This window comes from Delphinus delphis, chromosome 5, assembly GCF_949987515.2.
Source record: "Delphinus delphis chromosome 5, mDelDel1.2, whole genome shotgun sequence".
In the NCBI taxonomy this organism is placed as follows: domain Eukaryota; kingdom Metazoa; phylum Chordata; class Mammalia; order Artiodactyla; family Delphinidae; genus Delphinus; species Delphinus delphis.
In genome coordinates this window covers 29539196-29559642 of record NC_082687.1, presented here as the reverse complement: position 1 = coordinate 29559642, position 20447 = coordinate 29539196, and the positions used below count along the sequence as shown (strand labels likewise).

Genomic DNA, 20447 nt, shown 5'->3' with positions numbered 1-20447 from the left:
TGAAATGTGGTTAGTCTGAGTTGAGATGTGCTGTATGTTGTAAGTGTAAAATGTATACCAGATTTCTAAGATTTAATACAAAGTAACTTAATATTGATTATATGTTTAGATAATTTTTTGATTATACTATATTAAAATTAATTTTTCCTATTTTTAAAAACGTGGCTACTAGAACATTTTAAACTCCATATTTGGCTTGCATTATATTCCTACTGGACATCACTGGTGTAAAGTCTGGTGGTTATTTTGTTACCCAGAATTTTTTGGCTTAGACATCTCAGTATTGAACATGAACATATTTTAATATTGAAGCAGTATACAAATTTCTGTTATAGTTATCAGACTTAGATCCAAGAACAGCTTAGGGTTAATTCAAATCTATAAAAGAAAGTTCAAAATATATTTTTTTAAAGATTTAATTTTATTTATTTTTGCCTGCGTTGGGTCTTAGTTGCTGCGTGCGGGCTTTCTCTAGTTGCAGTGAGCGGGGGCTACTCTTTGTTGCGGTGCACTGGCTTCTGCTCCTTGCGATGGCTTCTCTTGTTGCGGAGCACGGGCTCTAGGCACACAGGCTCGGTAGTTGTGGCACGCGGGCTCTAGAGCGCGGGCTCAGTAGTTGTGGTGCACGGGCTTAGTTGCTCCGTGGCATGTGGGATCTTCCCGGACCAGGGATCAAACCTGTGTCCCCTGCATTGGCAGGCGGATTCTTATCCACTGCACCACCAGGCAAGTCCCTAAAGTTCAAAATATTAATGCTAAGTTCAAAACTGAATTAATCTTTTACCATGTAAACTCTTCCTTATCCAGTGTGATCAAGGTCCAAACTTGACATCTGGGTGTCATCCTTCACCTCTCACATTGGTAATCAGTTGGTGGTATAAGTAATAACTTATATCTTAAATCTTTCTGAAATCTGTCCCCTCTTCTTCATTCCCACTGCTTCTTTCTTGACTGGGGTTCTCAGTACCTCTCACATAAGCTATTGTAATCATCTTAGAGATGACTTTGCCTCCCTACCCTCTCTCCAAAGGGATATCTGATCTCCTTAGCCCTAGAATCTAGCATAGAACAGAACTTACAGTAAGCACTCAATAAAGGTTTGTTGATTGAATGGATGACAGAGCTGCTGATATTAATCAAAAGTTGCAGAATGAAAAAAGACTTTTAGCCCTACGTAATATACATGTATACAGTTGGGCACACAAAGTAAGTGCAGATGTAATTCTCTGGCTGAACTTGTCAGTGCTTTAAAACTGACATTTGTTGTCATATTGTTCAACAATATGAATGCATATTCAACATTTGCATTCATATTCTTTAGTTCAAGTTTTTCTTTATTGGTTATTCTTGGAAGTGGTGATATAATAAGTGTTCTGTTTTGCCAAGGATTTTGATTTGCCAACGTAAATTTGTGGCAGTCAGTCCAGAGAATCATTGGTGCCATGAAGACAGCTCCTTGTTTTTATCTGGAGTCCCTGTGGGATTAAACTACATCTGGCAATAAGTAGGGATTCTGGTCTGGGCATCTTCAAAGGCAAGAGACTGCTAGTATTTATCAGATCTATGTGGATAAGCAAATGGGAAGGGATTAAATTTTTTGGGGTTTGTTTTCCTTCTTTTAATAACTGACTATAAAATTAAAACTTCCAGAAGTTCATACAGCAAATTAATACATTTTTCTACGGTTGTTGAAGAGGAAACCTGTTCTTTTTTTATATACCTAGGCAGATAACTAAGAATTTTAAATTAGTATTTTATTTACTTAAGCATATATTTTTTATAAGTACTTTATCTCAGAGAGCATAACAGCAGTTTACAATGCTCAAAATTAATTTTCTAGGGATACTTTACTAATTCTTTTTAAAGGGTTGATCATTTAGTACCGTGGTTTAAAACCTTTTAACATCTGTGTGTATTTGGACATCATGATTGGCATTTGGAGGCTTCTCTTGCCATTTATCTATGTGGGAAAGTTTATCCAGAATTTCTTTCTGAGGAAAATCTTGAATCTGTCTTAGGGAAGACCACTCCCCCTTCCAAGTGAACGTGAGCTTGCCTTCCATAGAGTCTTGTTTGTGTCTTTCCTTTCACATTTTTAAGAGATTATTAGTCCTGTGACTCAGTTTAGCTGTTGTTGAAGCATGTGGCTCTACATTTACGGACAAAATAAAATGGCTGCATTGCAGGTACTTGTCATGGAACGTAATCTAGAATTTACCTTTCCAAGCCTCACCTAAGAGAAATAATGTTTATGCAGGATTGCCTGAAGAATATGTAGTCTCTTCATTTGTCCATACTCTAAATCTATCCCAGGATTAAGTCAGTCCCTCCGAGAGTCACATACCTGGATTCCATCATATTGCCAAGGGAGGAATTTCTTATCTTAGGAATAGAAATAATGTGTTTTTCTAGGCCATCTGGTTTGTTTTTACATTATAGTCACTTTTGACTCTTGTAAGTGTTCGTGTTTCTTTATGTTGCCTGCTAGAAAGCTTAATGTCAAATACATGGCACACCTCTAACAAGTCTATAGAATTTCATGGCATAATTTTTATGTGCTTCCTATCCTTATTTTTGCATTGTCTTACTTCTCTTTTGTTAAATTTATTTTATCTTGATGCATATGCATCATATCTATCCTTTAATTATAGTTGTTCTCTATCGTTCCTTATTAGATTTTTTTTTAAAAGCTCCATCTCCCTATGTGTGTTACACTATAACTAGTTTAACATATCTGTATATTGTGAATTCCTAGATTTTAGATTAAGAGTGACCTAAGGTTGAAATGTTAATTAAATGTTTTAATGTTCTGTAGCTCTAAAGAAAATAGTTGGATAAAATGTCAGCATGTAGGACTATTTTAAACATTAGAAAAAAATCATCTCTCTGAAAAGGAGGGTAATCGTGCAAGTTTGCCTAATCCTTTTGATCTTGGCACACAGAAATACAGACTTCAGTTGAGATTAAAACTATGAATTTCAAAGGAAACATGGCCTTCAGTGTGTAAAATATATAACAGCTGGTTGACTACTCCATTTAAAACTACACAATAACAATCGTAGACAGAATGAGTCTCCTGCCAAAAGATGCACGAGTGCTTGATGGTTATTATCAAGATATGATACCAACTCACACTTTTCTTTAGTAATAGTATAAATGTAGAAATGAACAGTGTGCTGCTGGCTCTAAAATCTCTCTTCTGCCCAACAGTTTCAAGGGCAGTTTAGAAGTACAGAACTCCTTGAGTGATTTCTCTATCTGCCTTTCAGCCCGTACTTCAGTGTGTTGTTGACTAAATTTCATTTTTTTAAACTGTCAGATAAAATTTTTATTCTTAGCATCCCACAATTTTTTCCTAAATACTTGATCCTCCTTTTTATCCCCCTTGACATTCATGAATTATTGTTCTTAATGTCACAGCTTCACACATAGTTAAACTTTTTTTTAAGCCCCCAAAGTTAAACTTTTCTTTGTAAATAATATAAAATTTGTTTAGCATTCTTGTTCTATGTTTATATTAAGGTAAATATCTGAATTCAGAAGCATTTTTGTGATGTATTTGTAATTAGTGTGGGAGAATGTTAAGCTCATGTTAGTAGATTATAGTTCATGAACTACTTCAGTATTTTCACTGTTGTGTTTCACCTGAACAAGTAATCCTTAAATAGGTTAACTAATGCATTTTTTAAAAAAAAATGGGGATTAATGTGGATTTGTCACATCTGGAAAAATCCCATTTGGAAAGCATATTTACGTTTTGAATTTGTATCTGTCCAATATGAAAAAGGAGTTGATTTTTCTCTTACCTTTGTTTCTCAAAGAATTTGATATAACAGCAATTTTTCTTTTCTATTTTTTCAATCTATTTCAAAAAAGGAAATTATAGGTAAATTAAAAATTTGCTGAGGTTACTTGGATTCATCACAAATTCAGAGCCAGCATTTAAGGAGTTAATGTATCTTATTAGGGGGACAGGAAATCTGGCAACTATTGCAGAAACTAGACCTAATGGTGCACACAAACAATTTGTCAGTCTCCTTAAATGTGAATAGCTTTCCGCAAAGTGGCTGCTTTTGCTTTGTTTGAACAGGCTAAACTTTTCCTTTTTGGACTTTAAATCTTAGAAGTGAAATGTGATCCACATATTCAATCAAAATCATTTAATTCAAAGCATATTTTGATTGGAACAAAGTTGACATGGAAAGAAACTCTAGAATAAAAAAGTTGAAAGGACTTTATATCATATATTTAGCAGGAAAATTTGAAACAGTTCTAATTAGGCTGAAAAAAACAGCTTTCTTCAATGTAAATTACAAAGGTCATATATCAATGTTAAGGAAACATTACCACTAGTGTTTGAAATCCAGCACATGCAAACATAACAGACCAGTTCATTTTAAATCTGTGTGTGTGTGTGTGTGTGTGTGTGTGTGTTATAAGAAGGCCTTATTACATGTTTTTAAAATGAAAAATACTTAAAATTCCAAGTTTATAATGTTGTATATAACATTTTTGCCAATCCAAACATTAACTCCTTTGAAACTTATTACTATATACACTCAAATGAATTAAGACTCTTAATTATATGTACAAAAAGTTATAAAACTAATTTTTATACTTTCTTCCATTAAAATATGTTTAAATACATCTTATAATTAAATGCATATCAAGTCAAGAGGGTTCGTCAGTGATTTTTCTTATTTGAAGCTTATAGCTATGGCATTTTGTACCTTGGAATTGAACTGGGCCTTCTCAAAGCCTGGGAATGGAAGTAGTAGTATGGGGTGCAGATATGTGTATCTGGGCTGCACAAGCCTATTTCTTTCTGGTTATATAATTATTTGTGTACTTAAATTATTTCTGTACTTCTGTACTTAAAAGTTTGTAAATAATATTTGATTTATTTGATTTTTTATAAAAATTATTTATCCTATAGATATCGATAGCTTTTATTTAGTTGCTTTTTTTAAATGGCATGGTATGAGAAGATTTAGCAGAAGTGTAACTAAATATTAGCGTCAATCTGGGAATTACAAGTATGAGAAACACAAATAAGACACAATTCAGGTTTCCTGGTCTTGAGGTAAACAATTATCTAATAATTTCTTTTGTTAATTGAAATTAGTTTTCTTGATTTTACGTAGCTTTTACATTAGAGGAAATATGATTTTTTGAAGATAAAAGGAAATTGCTAGAGTATTTCTAAGGCATGCATAGATTACTGAACACATGATTAATGCTTTTTATTTTACAATTTTTATTCTCAAATAGCTTAGGATTTCTTGGAAAAAGCAAACGATTTCTACATGTTATCATATTATTTGACTCCACTATAAGAGGCAACAATAATTTTATATAACATTTTTTATCAGTAAATAATTCATTTCCTTAATGGGTTAGTTTCAGGAAGACGTAGATTGCGATCTTTCAGTGAGATTTATTGTTAGACACATATTCATATATGTTATAATTATTTCTGACACAGGGCTACACAAATGAGTTATTTATGAATAATTTACTATTTTCTTTATAATATTAAACCTTTAAGTTGTTGATGTTCTGCATGTGGGCCAAACAAATGAAAGTTACTAATAAGTGTGTGTATTTGACATCTGTATACTCTACTTTTTAGCATATCTCAAGTGTTTTAGTCTCTGCTTAATAGATCTCATTAAAAATACAGATATCAGCCCCAAGACAGTTTGTCAAGACTAATATGAGTCCCCCTGGATTGGATTGACAATTCGTGTGAGGCTTCATATGATTGTCTTTTCATAGTCTTATTTGAACCTTAACAATTGAATGTTAGTCACTGATTTATTTTATAATAACTCAGATGAGTTGAATATTGTTGTATTGTGTTGGACATTTTAGTGGATTTTCTTTTTTACAAATTTTACTCAGAGCACACATTGGATGTAAATGATGTATCTAGCTTGCTAGGGGAGTACTAGCAATTGATTGGTTAGGTTTGATAGCAGCATGGGAAGAATGTTTCTATCCCCTAGCTGCAAACCATATTTAACTCCAGTCCTAATGAGGACTGTCTGTCCTAAAGGCTTTGAAAAATCTCAGATGCTTAGCATTCCACTGGCATGTTTTTATTTTTTTGTGACTGAAAATGTGCATATAAATAAGTATTTATATAAAGAGTATTTTTAAAAATCTTAACATATGAAAGGGGAATTAAAGAATTTTTAATTTATGTTTTTGAATCTCAAAAACAGAAGTTATAAAGTGTATTCCCAGGGTTTTCCATTTTGAATTATTTGTATTTTTTACCCTCAGTAATTTCCTCCAGCTTCTTCTTACCTCTTCAGTCAAGTCCTTAATAAGTGCATTTGTTTATTGTCATATATATACTTTTGGTTAGGCAATTGCCATTCACTGGTATCAAAAGGATGTTAAAGTCCTGAACTGACTTTGTATTAAATGATTTTTAAACTTTTGGAAATTCCTGTATATCCATGGCAGTTGTTCTTGTGGGTCCCTTTTTAAAGCTATGATATATTGCAAGAAATGATTGAAGACTGCTGAGATTTTTAGTTTATTTTTTTAAATGTATTTAAAGTTTATTCCTTAAAGTAACTTGTTTATCAACCTCTGGAAGAGATTTTGCCAATAATTGGGTGAATTACTGGTCAACCCCTTAAGGCCTGACCAAGTGTAACAGGGTAAGGGGAGGGATGAACCATGGCACTATGGTGACTTCTGCACGCGTGCTTGTGGCATAATGTGAGCATCGTGTCTGTCATTTCAGCATTTTTGCTTAACATTTTGATGTGGTGTCAAGATGTAAAGGTTTAAGCATCTAAATCTAACAAACTTCACCATTTTGAATGTGCATAAAGAAGTAATCAACATTAGGAAGACACAATTCTTTGATGACACATAAAATAAAATTGCCCTGGGTTTTAGAGCTTTAATATTGAGAAAATTCATTTGTACTTTGTCATTTGCTGAGCCTTCTGGAATTTTATAGTCTCAAATCACAATACCACGGACACTCAGGAGACTCCTGACTGTTTTATCTTATTAAACAATTTTGAAATCATTAATTTTTAATTAGCTTAGATGCGGGGTTTCTTTTTATCATTTCAATAGTGTGTGTGTATATGAACTAACATTTTTTATTTAAACTACTGGCGAGAGTATTATTTACATAAATGAGTGTAGGTTCTTTCTTAGAGTATATACTGTGAGTTTGCTTCATATAGTCACACATTTTTGTAGACTCAGAGATATTACATGCTAATCTATTATAGTAGAGCTTTTCAGCTGTTTATTAACTCAGATTTTGAACAACTAAAAAGGACATAAGCTCAAAGATATGTATAGGTCCTTCCCTGATTGAAAGTTCTAATTAAGTGAATTGGAGAAAATTAACTGAAATTAGCTGTCAGAAAGTCACATTTAAATGAGTGATGAGCTAGTCTGGCAGTAAACATTTAAATGATATAAATTGCCATTTAAGTGTATGGTTTAATGTTTGTCATGCATTAATGTGACATGAGACTGCAGTGACAATCAAGCAGCTTGCTCTAATTTGAACATATTTAGGGCTTTTGTGTAGAGTGCGCTGCTCACAAATTAAGACAATTGCTGTTTTTATGTGTCTCTGTAACATGTCCTCCAGCCCCACCCCCTCACCCCATCACTACCCAAGACCTAAGTTAATGAAACAAACATATCATTTTTTGTGTGCAACTTGCACTAATAGTTCCTGGATTTTCAGATCAATTTTAAATCCATGTGCTTAAAATAGGACTTTCCTGAAAGTTATTACAAGCGCTTCTCTTCTTACTTCAAATAAAATATGAAGCAGTTTTGTGTTCTCTTAGCTGTTTACTAAATTTATAAATATAATGAGTTTTATAAGAGATGTTTTAAACAGTGACTTTTACAGTTGAAACTAAATAAATATTTTTTAGGCATATTTCAATTCAGGTATACTTTAGAATATGAGAATTGCCTAGAGTTTTATTTACAGAATTATTTTTTAGACTTTATGATATATGATATATTAGGAAGCCATGTTAAATATTAGTTAAAGGAAATATATTATTTGAATTTAGCCATAAACAATTTTCGTATTCATAGGCAGTTTGTTTTGTTTTGTTTTGTTTTGTTTTGTTTTGCCGTACGCGGACCTCTCACTGTTGTGGCCTCTCCCGTTGCGGAGCACAGGCTCCGGACGCGCAGGCTCAGCGGCCATGGCTCACGGGCCCAGCTGCTCCGCGGCATGTGGGATCCTCCCGGAACGGGGCACAAACCCGTATCCCCTGCATCAGTAGGCGGACTCGCCACCACTGCGCCACCAGGGAAGCCCATAGGCAGTTGTTTTAATAAAGCACATATCTACACAAGTGTATACCTGTGAACTAATAGGAACGTCTTTTGTCGCGAGATGATTTATATCTCATTGGTTGCTTGCTATAGAAGTTAGTCAATTTTGTTTTAAAACCAACAGATTTCTTTTTATAATATTGAAAGCGTAGCAGCAAGCCACACCAAAAATACATCACAGTCATACACTTATGACTCTAAAAATAAGAATTTCAGTGAGATACATTACCTGATACAACTTGGTATGCTTCAAATTAAGCTTCACAGTTTGAGTTTGTGATTTGAATAACATTATTTATTGATAGACTAGTCCATAATGCTAAGCTTTTATATTGGAATAATTTTTAACAACATTAAATAAGTATGAATACTTTTCTAAAAATAAGAAGTCTCTGCTCATTAAAACTCTTTAGGATTTTTAACATTATTAAGTTCAGGAAACATTTATTGGTACCTATTGTGTTTTAGGTACAGTGCTTGGAACTGGGAATGTCATGATGAATTGCAAGTGGATCTTGAACCCAGCATTTCTGTTGAAAACTTGATTATGTTCATTCATTATTTATTGGACACTTATGTTAATAGCATCAAATATTTGGTCTGATTTGATACTAGTACATAGAATAATAATTCAGTAATTATAAGTATCCCTCCCAAGATCTAATTTGATGACATAAAAACTCAGTTGAAATAACTAAACAATTTGTTTACAGTTGTTACAGTAGACAATAAAATGTTGTAATTCTAGAAAAATTATAAATATTTCAAGTGAATAGTCAATGTTTAATATTTTCACATTTGCTATCCCAAAGTAACATTTACATTGTATGACCTCCTTTCTCTGAAACGTTAAGTTGAGTACCTGTCAGGCCCTGAGTTACAAACGTGACCAAGATAGACCCAGTCCTGGTCCTCACAGTGCTTACAGTACAAGTAGACTAATACTGAAATCTAGGCAATTGATTGTAATTCAGTGTGACAAGTGCTGCAAAGTCTCTATAAAAATAGAGGACAAATTCTGGTGGAAAATAGGACATCAGAATAAGTCTGTTCACAGTCAATTTAGAGGTAAACTTTACTGCTTGTTCTAAATTTCTCTATATATTTTAAAAATAGAATTCAGCATAATAATAAGATCTACACCTTTTTTTTCAGGCTCTGGAGAGTGAATTTGTTTCCTGCCAGCTTCACCAGTGGATTGATCTCATTTTTGGCTATAAACAGCAAGGGCCGGAGGCTGTTCGAGCCCTCAATGTGTTCTATTACCTGACCTATGAAGGAGCTGTCAATCTGAATTCAATAACTGATCCTGTATTGAGAGAGGTAAGTTATCTGACTGGGTCTAACAGGTATCTGTAGGCCAGAAGCTATTAGATCTCATCTTCCCCATGCTTTCATTTTACTGATAATGAAACTGAAACCAGATGGGTAAAGTGCCCTTAAGCAGGATGGATAACCTTTAAGTTAGTGACCTAGCTGGGACTTGAACCCAGAACTTCCCTCCAACAAAATGTTCGACTCAATATAAAATGAGAGCTTTTTCAATTTGAACCCATTAAGGGATCAATAATCATATTTCTAATTTTTATAACTTTGAAGGCTACTCACTAATTTAAAGAACTAGGAAAATAATAATTCATTAAAGAAATAAGATTATAAGCATAAATCTATTTAAATGTGATAAAACACATATTTATATATGATACATAAGTCCATGTATAACCATATAGAAGTTAATAGTAAGAATGAAATCTATAACTTTCCTACATCATCAAACTTGGTGTTGGATGTTACTGAGACTTGTTTTATCTTTGTCATTGATTTTCTTAAGTAAAACCCTCAAAACATGGTTTTGACAAATACAGTATTCACGAAAAACTGCATATAGCCTTGCTTTTTTTTTGAAGTATTTTAATTATACATCCTCCTGCTAACATACATCATATACAAAGATGTATGTATGTTCATGGAATTGAACAGACAACACCTTACACATCTGTACTATTTTAGAAGAGAACTTTATTAAAGAAACCAGGGAGTTTTGATTCATAGGGAAAGTTGTATATCACTGGAAAGGGAACATCGTTTGCAGTAAGATTTGTCGTTTTTCACTGTCACTTGATGTATTTCTTTATAACTCTATTTATGACCTGATCACGTTGACAGTATATGAAAGTACGTATTTAAATATATTTGCTAACATCGATTATCACCTGGTTTATGTGCTAGATAAAGAAGGTTAATACACAAACAAAAGCACTATGCACTCGATGCACATTTATCTTAAATTGCACAGGTTTTGAATTGCAGTGTTTCACTTTATTTTAGAACTGGATCAGGTGAACTCTAAAAGACTCTTCCAGTTTTTCAGTTCTTTGAAAATGTTCCTTTCAGGGGGCATTTTATTTTATTAGAGCAACAACTGACTGCGTGACACAAAATATGCATAAGCTCCATGTATGAAATTGAGGTTGGAGCAAACATGCAAACGGTGTTACATAACTTCATTGTTAGAATAGAATTGAATAGGCCCATTTACTTTCTTTTTTATTGTTTTAACAGTATTTGAACAGTGGTTCTATTAATGTCCATAATTACTTTTCAGATATACCACCTGGTTCTGTTTTTTTGGGTTCCCTTGTAGTAATTATCCCTATCTCTACTTAGCTATTATATGCATGGAATCAATATAGATTTGATTTTGTCATGTCCTGTTTTGCTTAACATACCAGCATATATTATTTTATGTTGCTATAAAATCTGTGTACTTTTAATTTTGAAATTCCATAATATTTTGTAGAGTTGCTATGAAAATGTACTTAATACCATTTCTCCCAATGTGGGATCCTATTTTTTTTTTGCGGTACGCGGGCCTCTCACTGTTGGGGCCTCTCCCATTGCGGAGCACAGGCTCCGGACGCGCAGGCTCAGCGGCCATGGCTCACGGGCCCAGCCACTCCGCGGCATGTGGGATCCTCCCGGACTGGAGCACAAACCCGTGTCCCCTGCATCAGCAGGCGGACTCTCAACCCCTGTGCCACCAGGGAAGCCCCCTATTTTTTTTTTAAGGCTTGTCTGTTGGTGTGTCCAAGTCGATACAGTGATACTTTTCCCGTCATTAAAATTTATGCAACATGTGGTTGATAAAGGTTGGCTCTCTGTATCTGTGTGATGCTGCTAGTTAAAAAGTGAAACATTCCATCAGCTGGATGTTTCCTCTATAGATCAGTCAGTATAATTGGCTCTTTGTTTTTACTCTGGATTGACCCACCCTGCTTCTCACACACATCAACGATTTACCAAAGCAGTTTACCATATACTGTTTACAGTACAAGCTAAAAGAGCACTGTCCAATAGAACTTTCTGTAGTAATGGAAATGTTCATTGTATCTGCACTGCCCAATACAGTAGCCACTAGTCACAGGTGGCCATTGTGCATTTGAAATGTGGCTAATGTGACCGAGGAACTGAATGTTTAATTTTAGTTAATTTAGACAGCCACATATGGCTAGTGGATACCGCATTGGACAGGGGAAACTAGAAGACTGTTGTGTATCTTTGGTTACCAAATTTTCGAAATCCAGATTCTGGGCAGGTGGTCAGACAACGGGACAATAAATGTTTGTTAAATTAACTTGGTAGAATATTTGAAATTGGGCATAGTCCATTTAGACATTAGATATGTAGTTGACATACATGTGTAAACCAAATTATATTTTTTCTTTCACTTAAAGTAACATGTTATGACTTCAAATATTGGTTTTTATTGTGGTAAATAAATATACAATTTACGATGTTAACCTCTTTTGAGGTATAATTCAGTGGCATTAAGTATATCCATATTGTTATGCAACCATCGCTACCGTCCATCTCCAGAATTTTTGTCTTTCCCAAACTGAAACTCTGTATGCATTATACAGTAACTCCTCATTCCTCCCTGCCCTCAGGCCTTGACAACCACCATTCTACTGTCTCTAGGAATTTGACTATTCTAGGTACCTCAGATAAGTGGAATTATACAATATTTGTCCTTTTGTATCTGGCTTATTCTATTAAGGTTCATCCGTGTTGCAGCATGGGTCAGAATTTCCTTCCTTTTTAAGGCTGATTAATATTTCATCGTACGTATATACCACATTTTGTTTATCCATTCATCTGTCAATGGATATTTTGGGTTGTTTCCACTTTTTAGCTATTGTGAACAATACTGCTATGAACATGGGTATATTAATACCTGTTTAAGGCCCTGCTTTCAAGTCTTTGGGGTATATACTCAGAAGTAGAATTGATGGATTATATGGTAATTCTACGTTTAACTTTTTGAGGAACTGCCATGCCAAATAAGTTTTCAGTATTTATTTTTCATGATCAGCATTTGCTAAAGACTATTTAAAACTTTTGCTGTAAGTTTCTTTTCTTCCCCACATCTCCAAGTGGTTAATTATTAGCAAATTAAACTTTAACTGGAGAGATTTCCAACTCATTGCACCCTAATTTTTTTTTTTTTTTTTTTTTTTTTGACTGCACTGGGTCTTCCTTGCTGCACGCAGGCTTTCTCTAGTTGTGGCGAGCGGGGGCTACTCTTCATTGCAGTTGCACGGGCTTGTCATTGCAGTGGCTTCTCTTGTTGCAGAGCACAGACTCTAGACATGCTTCAGTAGTTGCGGTGCATGGGCTCAGTAGCTGTGGCTCACGGGCTCAGTAGTTGTGGCTCACAGGCTCTAGATCACAGGCTCAGTTATGGCACATGGGCTTAGTTGTCCTGCGGCATGTGGGATCTTCCCGGACCAGGGATCGAACTCACATCCCCTGTGTTGGCAGGCAGATTCTTAACCACTGCGCCACCAGGGAAGTCCCACCCCTTAATATATTTTTATATTATATGTTATATAAACATGTATTATATATTAGATTCAGCATTCACTCAAAAAACATGGCCTATGGTGTATGGTGGGTACTCAGTGTTCTTGAAAGACTATATCAGTTCATTACTTTAGCATTATTAGCATTAATTCATTAATATACATTAGCATTATTCATATAAGTATACATATTTGCTTTCTGAATGTTATTGAAACAAATATGATCTTTTATCATAGCCATTCCTTATTATAGTGCTGAATTTTGTGACACAATGCAGTGTGATACAGTAGAATAAACAAACAAACAAATGTGGATTTGATTCCTGGCTCCAGTGCCAACTAGTGGTGTGACTTAGCTCTTCCTGAGATTCCGTATATGGAATTGCTATGATAACGCCCACCTCATGGAGAATTAACTGTTGTATAATACATGAAAAGGCCTGCCATGGTACCTATCCCATCATAAGTACTCAGCAAGTGTTAGTTCCTTCCCTTATGTTGTTCCCTGTTAAACCCGTGGGTTAGAAAACACAACTATAAAAAAGAATATGTGGGCTTCCCTGGTGGCGCAGTGGTTGAGAGTCCGCCTGCTGATGCAGGGGACACGGGTTCGTGCCCCGGTCTGGGAAGATCCCACATGCTGCGGAGCGGCTGGGCCCGTGAGCCATGGCCACTGGGCCTGCGTGTCCGTAGCCTGTGCTCCGCAACGGGAGAGGCCACAACAGTGAGAGGCCTGCGTACCGCAAAAAAAAAAAAAAAAAAGAAGAATATGAATTACCGATTGCATCATAGAAAGAATCATAAAGTGTTAACACTGGCGAAGTTATTAAAGATTGTTTTTTAGAAGATTCATACAGAATTCATTGTAAAGTGAGGCAAGGAGAAAACAGAAAACAAGAATAGGTCATTAATTTTTTTCAACAACCTTTTACTAAACCTAAATTATGTAATAAGGTTAAAGAGTTGAAAGGCAAGTCCCTGCCCTCATCAGGTAGAGTTCATTGTCTAGTGGGGAAATATGGATAAGTAAACAGTTATGATACTGTGATAAATTCAGTGTAGAGATAAGTACACTGCGTGCATGCACAAGCGTGGCGAATAGGCACTAAACCTAGACTGCCAGAATTCAGCCATGTTTTTTGGGAAGTGAGAGGCCGGAGCTGTAGATTGAAGGGTGAATAAGAACATAGGATAGAGTTGTGAGCAAAGGATAGCTACACAGAAGAAACTGTATGAGCCTCCTGCACAATGTGTGAAAGAGATCATGGCTGGAGATTATGTTTGTGGAATGAGCCAAAAGTGATAAGGGGAAGCACGTAGACAGGAGCCAGAAAAAGTAATTTTAATGCCATGGAAAGTAATTTTAACTGCATTTTAAGACAGTGGATTGAAGGTTGTAGGTTGGTGACATAACCATATGTGTGTTTTAGAATCTGTCTGAAAGAAGGCTGAACAAATAAGAAGTGAAAAGTCCTCATTGTATTATTCTAAGAGTCATTAGAGAAGGACGCTTAGATGGTAGAGGACTGTGCTGTGAATGGGAGGTGAACAAGTAAACACAGTGAGGAAAGGAAATAATGGAAGGGAAAACTTCTCACTGCTTTATTGAGATATAGTTCACATATGATACAATTCACCCACTTGAAGTATACAATACAGTAGTTTTAGTTTATTCATGGAGTTCTACAAGCATCACCACAATCTAATTTTACAACATTTTGTCACCACAGAAAGAAACCCTGTACCCATTACCAGTCACTCTGAGGGAGATTTTTTTTTTAAATGGGTAGGTAATTGTGTTAATTGGAAAGATCCAAAAAGAGAGAAGCACATGAAACATAGGAGAAAGAAAGCATGAAATAGACTGCCAAGCTCTATGAGGAAAAGGAAAGGAACAAAATCCAGAACATGGATAGATAAAGCGCTGGACAGCAGGAAACAATACTCCCTTGTCTGTGGTTAGAGAATGGAAGGTTAGCCTGGGGACTGGTGTAAGTAAATGTGCATGAATGAGGTGGAAGGGCAACAAGATTATGAGGGTTTTTGCCAAAAGTGAGGTAATATTTGTGGAAATACCTGACATAATGATAGGTGCTTAATTGATGCTCAATAATATATAAATTATTATTTCCTTTACATGTTTTTCTCTGTTCTCAATAGTGGGAGAGTAGATGTAGAAAAAAGTTGAATAGAGAAGGGGTGTACGTGTGTGTGTGTGTGTGTGTGTGTGTGTAATTATACATGTGGAAAGAGATGGGGTTTGGCCATGAGAGTATGGTGGAATATATAAAAAAAGATTGAGAGACTTCCCTGGTAGTCCAGTGGTTAAGAATCCACCTTTCAATGCAGGGGATGCAGGTTAGATCCCTGGTCAGGGAACTAAGATCCCACACGCCCTGGGGCAACTAAGCCTGTGTGCTACAACTACTGAGCCCACGTGCTCTGGAGCCCGCCCACCACAACTAGAGAGAAGGCCGTGTGCCGCAACACAAGAGCCCGCGTGCCGCAACACAAGAGCCCACGTGCTGCAACCAGGACCTGGCACAGCCAAATAAATAAATAAATATATTTTTAAAAAAGACAACTAGGAGCAACTGTAAAGGGATATAAAAGAAGATTTTTCTTTAAAAAAAAGAATTGAGAGTGGAAGGGTGGTTAATGAAATTGTTAAAGGGATTTTGTTGAAATGGTGGATCTAGGCTGGTTTGGATAAATAAGACAGGGACTTATAAATTGGGAAGGTTTATTCTTTCATTAATTATTCATTCACTTATTCAACAAATATTCATTTTGTTCAAGGTGCTAAAAATACAGAGATGAGTGAGAAAGTCAGTCCAAACCCTTTCCCTCATGGAGCTCACATTCCAATGAGGTGCACAGAAAATAAACAATAAAAACTAATTTCAGTTAGTGATAAGTGCTGTAAAGAAAAAAGGCTGGGTTACAGAATACACAGTGACTTGGGAGTAGAGCAGTCTTTCAGAGAGGTCGCTCACAGACTGCCTCTGTCCTCATAAAATGTTTCCTTCCACACGTTGAGAACAACTTAAATTCGTATAAGCAAACCCCGGGAGGCAGCTCCCACCACTCTACTCGGGCCAACCACGTGCCTGTAACCCCAGGCCAGGACAGCCTCCCAAGTCTTGTGAAGTCTTGCTAGTTGTAAAGCTTCCACTGTCACCATCTTCTAATTTACTCTCCACCCCATCTCCAGGCCGTACGATTTTTCCTTCAGAATCTTGTTCTTCTAAGAGGCTTTAACATCCCTAACATTAGGAAATTTGTGCATACACTTGGCTTATATTGAAACATTCTCCCTGTGAAATCACAATAATGGTACCAGGATGGATTTTTGCCTCTCTAGTATTAAAAGCAGACTAGACTAGACTTATTTCTGGTCACTATGATATACTCGGTTCAATCTGGGACACTTTGGTGTCCACAAAGTCATACACAGAGGCAGGCTCTCCACATACAAGTCGTGTATTCACTTACTACTTGGGAAAAGCTCCATTCCTCTTGAGAAAGTTTTATTCTAGAGTGAATGATTAATACATATGGTGCAGTAAGTGATCATAAAAATAATCTCTCTATAAAAAAAGCACTAAACAATAGAAATAATAACCATAAGAGGAGGAAGAGTAATCAGAGAAACAGCCTGCAGCACATTAAACTTTTATGTTGTTTTTAATTTTTAGAAAACAGCTGGGTTATCAGTATACAACTATGTCTGTATTCGCATATGTCACACACCAGGAAGAATTATTTTTCAGGCAAATATGCTTTTCCTCCCCCCACCCCCAAATATCTGTGACCTCTGACTAGAGGATATATTCTTACCTTGAGCTCTTTATTCTAACAGACCTTTTTACTCTTCATTATTTCTCTATTTCCCTGGGGTACCTTTTTCCCTTTATCTCTACCTTTACCACTTTTAATCTACTCTATTTTCCTAGCATTACATATATGTTTTTATAGACAAGGTACAAATAAATAAAAATTGGTTATTTTCTCATGATTAATTCTGCTGAATTTGGTTTGACTCATTCACCTTTCTTCCTTCTACCAGCATTTCAAAAAAAAAAAAAAAAGAAAGAAAAACTAAAAACCAAAATTAGGTTAATTGAATTCAGAGTCAGATCTGAGTAAGAATAAATACTTTTATTAAGGAAAAAACCTTGTTCCAAAATCCAAATTCACAAAATAAATTAATGATGAGTTGAATATTAACTTTACAAAATAATTTTTGTTTTCCTAAAAAATGTAAAATAAGTATTTTCCTTAAAGAATTTCTTTAATATATTCAGAATATAATTGTATTTATAGGCATAGTTTCTAGAACAACTCTATATCCTTTCTTATATCCAGAGTTCTCCTATCAATTATCATGTAAATGATATTTGCTATATGCAAAAGTTCAGAGCTCAGTTAGCTATTCCTTAGTGTAAAACAGTTCACTGATGGAGTTTTATTAGGTCAGAAGTAAGTGTTTAAAAATTGTAAGTACAGTGATGTGCTCTGAGTGAGATGTGTACACTACATATCTGAGCACAAGGGAGAAACAGCCAACCCAGATTTAGGCAGGAATGACCCACCTGAATATAATCCTTAAAGAATGAGAAGTTAAGTAGGTGAAGCAGTGGAAAGCAGAGAACACAGTGTATGGGAAGGACCACTGTATGGCGCCATGGCTGGAAAATAACGTGTGGGGAGTGGCGGGGGGGAGGCATAAGAAGTTGGTGATGAAGAGCAGTTAGGTTGATGGTGTCTCCAAAGCACATTTGGAAACCATTTATGTCTGTCATTAGTCTAAGCCACCGTCATCATCTCTCCCCTGACTAGCATTAGTAGTGCTGGTCACCCTTTTCTACCCTTAACTACCTACAATCCACTTTCCAGAGAGCTGCCAACGTGACAGTTTAAAACTGTAAATCAGATCACATCCCTCCTCTACTTAAGCTTTCCTATTTCACATTAAACATAGAATAAAATTCTGCTTGGTCCACACGATCTGGCCCCTGCCTGCCTCTCTGATCTCATGCCATGCTGTTCTCATCCTCATTCGTGTGTGCTGTTTCACTGACCTTCTTTCTGTTCCTGAGCCTGTGAAGGTTGTCACTGGATTAGCACCTTTTTATGATAGCCATTTTCTGACTATCCCAGATTTTCACATGCGGGCTCCTTGTCATTCATGCCTCGGCTTGAAGGTCATCTCTTCAGCAAGGGCTTGCCTTCATACATCCAATCTAGTATCTTTTTGTTATTAATTTTAATTTAAAGCTGAAGACTGATACATATGATACAGATTGAGACTTGAGTCACCTTGGGCATAGTCAGTTTTCATAAATGTTCTATGTGTACTTGAAAAACAATGGGTGCTCTACAGTTTTTAGGAGTAGAGGCAATTTTACCGTATGATATGAGTAATGACAAGTGAGGAGTGTAATTAATGAATGTGATTTTTGTTATTAACATTAGTTATTGTTCTGTGGTATGTTTGAACTTAAACTAAAGAATCCCGTACTGCTATTCTTTCTCAGTTGTTATGCTCTCTTTTTATATTTTTCCTATTTCTACTCTAAAACTATCAGTTCTTACTTCCTGTTACCAGGTCAGTATGTCTGCCTTTTGGGCACCTGTCCTCTTACTCAACAATTAGCTATTTTTTAGATGTGATAGCCTGAGAAACCAAATAACCAGATATGATAGAACTAAATTTAAAGTAAATACATAGGTTTTGATTACTTCCTCAGCTACAAAAGTATAAATGATAGTAATCAAAACTCTATGCTCTAGTTCTAAGCTTCAATGGAACAGAATAGAGCTTCCATAAATAGACATATGATATATGAGAATATACGATAAAGGTGGTATTTTAAATCACTGGGAAAAGGCTGTCTTATTCAACATGTGGTGTTAAGACAGCTAGCTAACTGTTATAACAAAAATTTAGATCCCTATTTCACATCTTAAGGTAAAAGAAATTACAAATGAATTACATGTTTTTGTTTGGAATAAAGATATTGTAAATATAAAAAGTGCAACTACAGGACTTAGAAAATACTGTAGGTGAGTATTTTAATAATTTTTGGAATGGAGAAGGCCATTGATATTGACTTTTGTAAGAGAAGGCCATTTGATATTGACTTTTGTAAGGAAATTGATATATTTGTCTACATAAAAATTGAAGTTATTGTACATCCAAAAAAAACAACAAATGACAAAGTTCAGGAACGGATAATTCACAAAAGATGAAATACAAGCCACAAATGTATGAAACCTCACTAGAAATCAGTGAAATTCAATTTAAAATCCAACAGCATTTTTTACCTATTAGATCATCTAAAATGAAAAATAATGAAAATTCCTAATGTTGGTTAGAAACAGACATTGTCATATATTTGGTGAGGATAAAATAGATTGAATTTTTATACAATCTATCAGTTTTTAAAATACCCACTATTTACTTAGAACTTTAACCAAAAGGAATAATTGAACACATATGTAAAAAAAGATGTTCAAGTGTATAGTTATTCATAATAGCAAAAAAACCCCATGAAAACCAAAACCACATAAATGTCTAACAATAGAGAAGCTGGTTAAATAAGTATTGGTAAATCCATACAGTGGAATGCTATATACATCATTAAAAAATATTGCTATCTAGGTCTATATGTATTGCTATGGAAAAATACTTCGCCATATTACATGGCAAAACAGATCATGTTATGAAACATAGAAAATGCAAATTTTATAATGTGTATATATGCATTAGGAAATTTCTGTAATTATAGACCCCAAGATGTTTATATGGTCATCTCACCAAAGATAGTCATTATCTTTGGTTAGTGAGATCATGGAATTCTTTTATTTGCTACTTTCTGTATTCTGAAAATTGTTTCTTTTTAAAATCAAGAGGAAAAAGCCAACCCACAACTCTTTCTGTCTTCTGAGGGGGAAAAGTCTCTGCTTGAAAATCCAAACAAGTGATGCACGTTAACATGAGGAGAAGGATATTGACTTTGCTTTTGGCTGTTTGGAGGTCTCTTGTAATTACTTTCTGGCACTGGCCATGTTTAACATTGCGAGAATAGTGACTTTGTATAATGATCTTCGTGTAACTTTGATAAAGATGAAGGAATTTACAATTTCTTAACTTTTATCTCTCTCAGAAATTAGAGTACCTCTAATCTCTTAGATTGTTATTTAACTCACTGAACTAGGATTCTTTTTCATACT

At 35.2% G+C, this 20447-nt stretch overlaps 1 protein-coding gene across 2 annotated transcripts in view; it reads left to right on the top strand.

The window, feature by feature from the left end:
* LRBA (LPS responsive beige-like anchor protein) overlaps positions 1–20447 on the top strand; it is a 733083-nt gene that overhangs the window by 651409 nt on the left and 61227 nt on the right. For both annotated transcript variants that reach the window (XM_060012133.1, XM_060012132.1), the window contains exon 48: positions 9502–9669. In XM_060012133.1, the coding sequence (XP_059868116.1) occupies positions 9502–9669 (168 nt within the window). The remainder of the gene's footprint in view (positions 1–9501; positions 9670–20447) is intronic.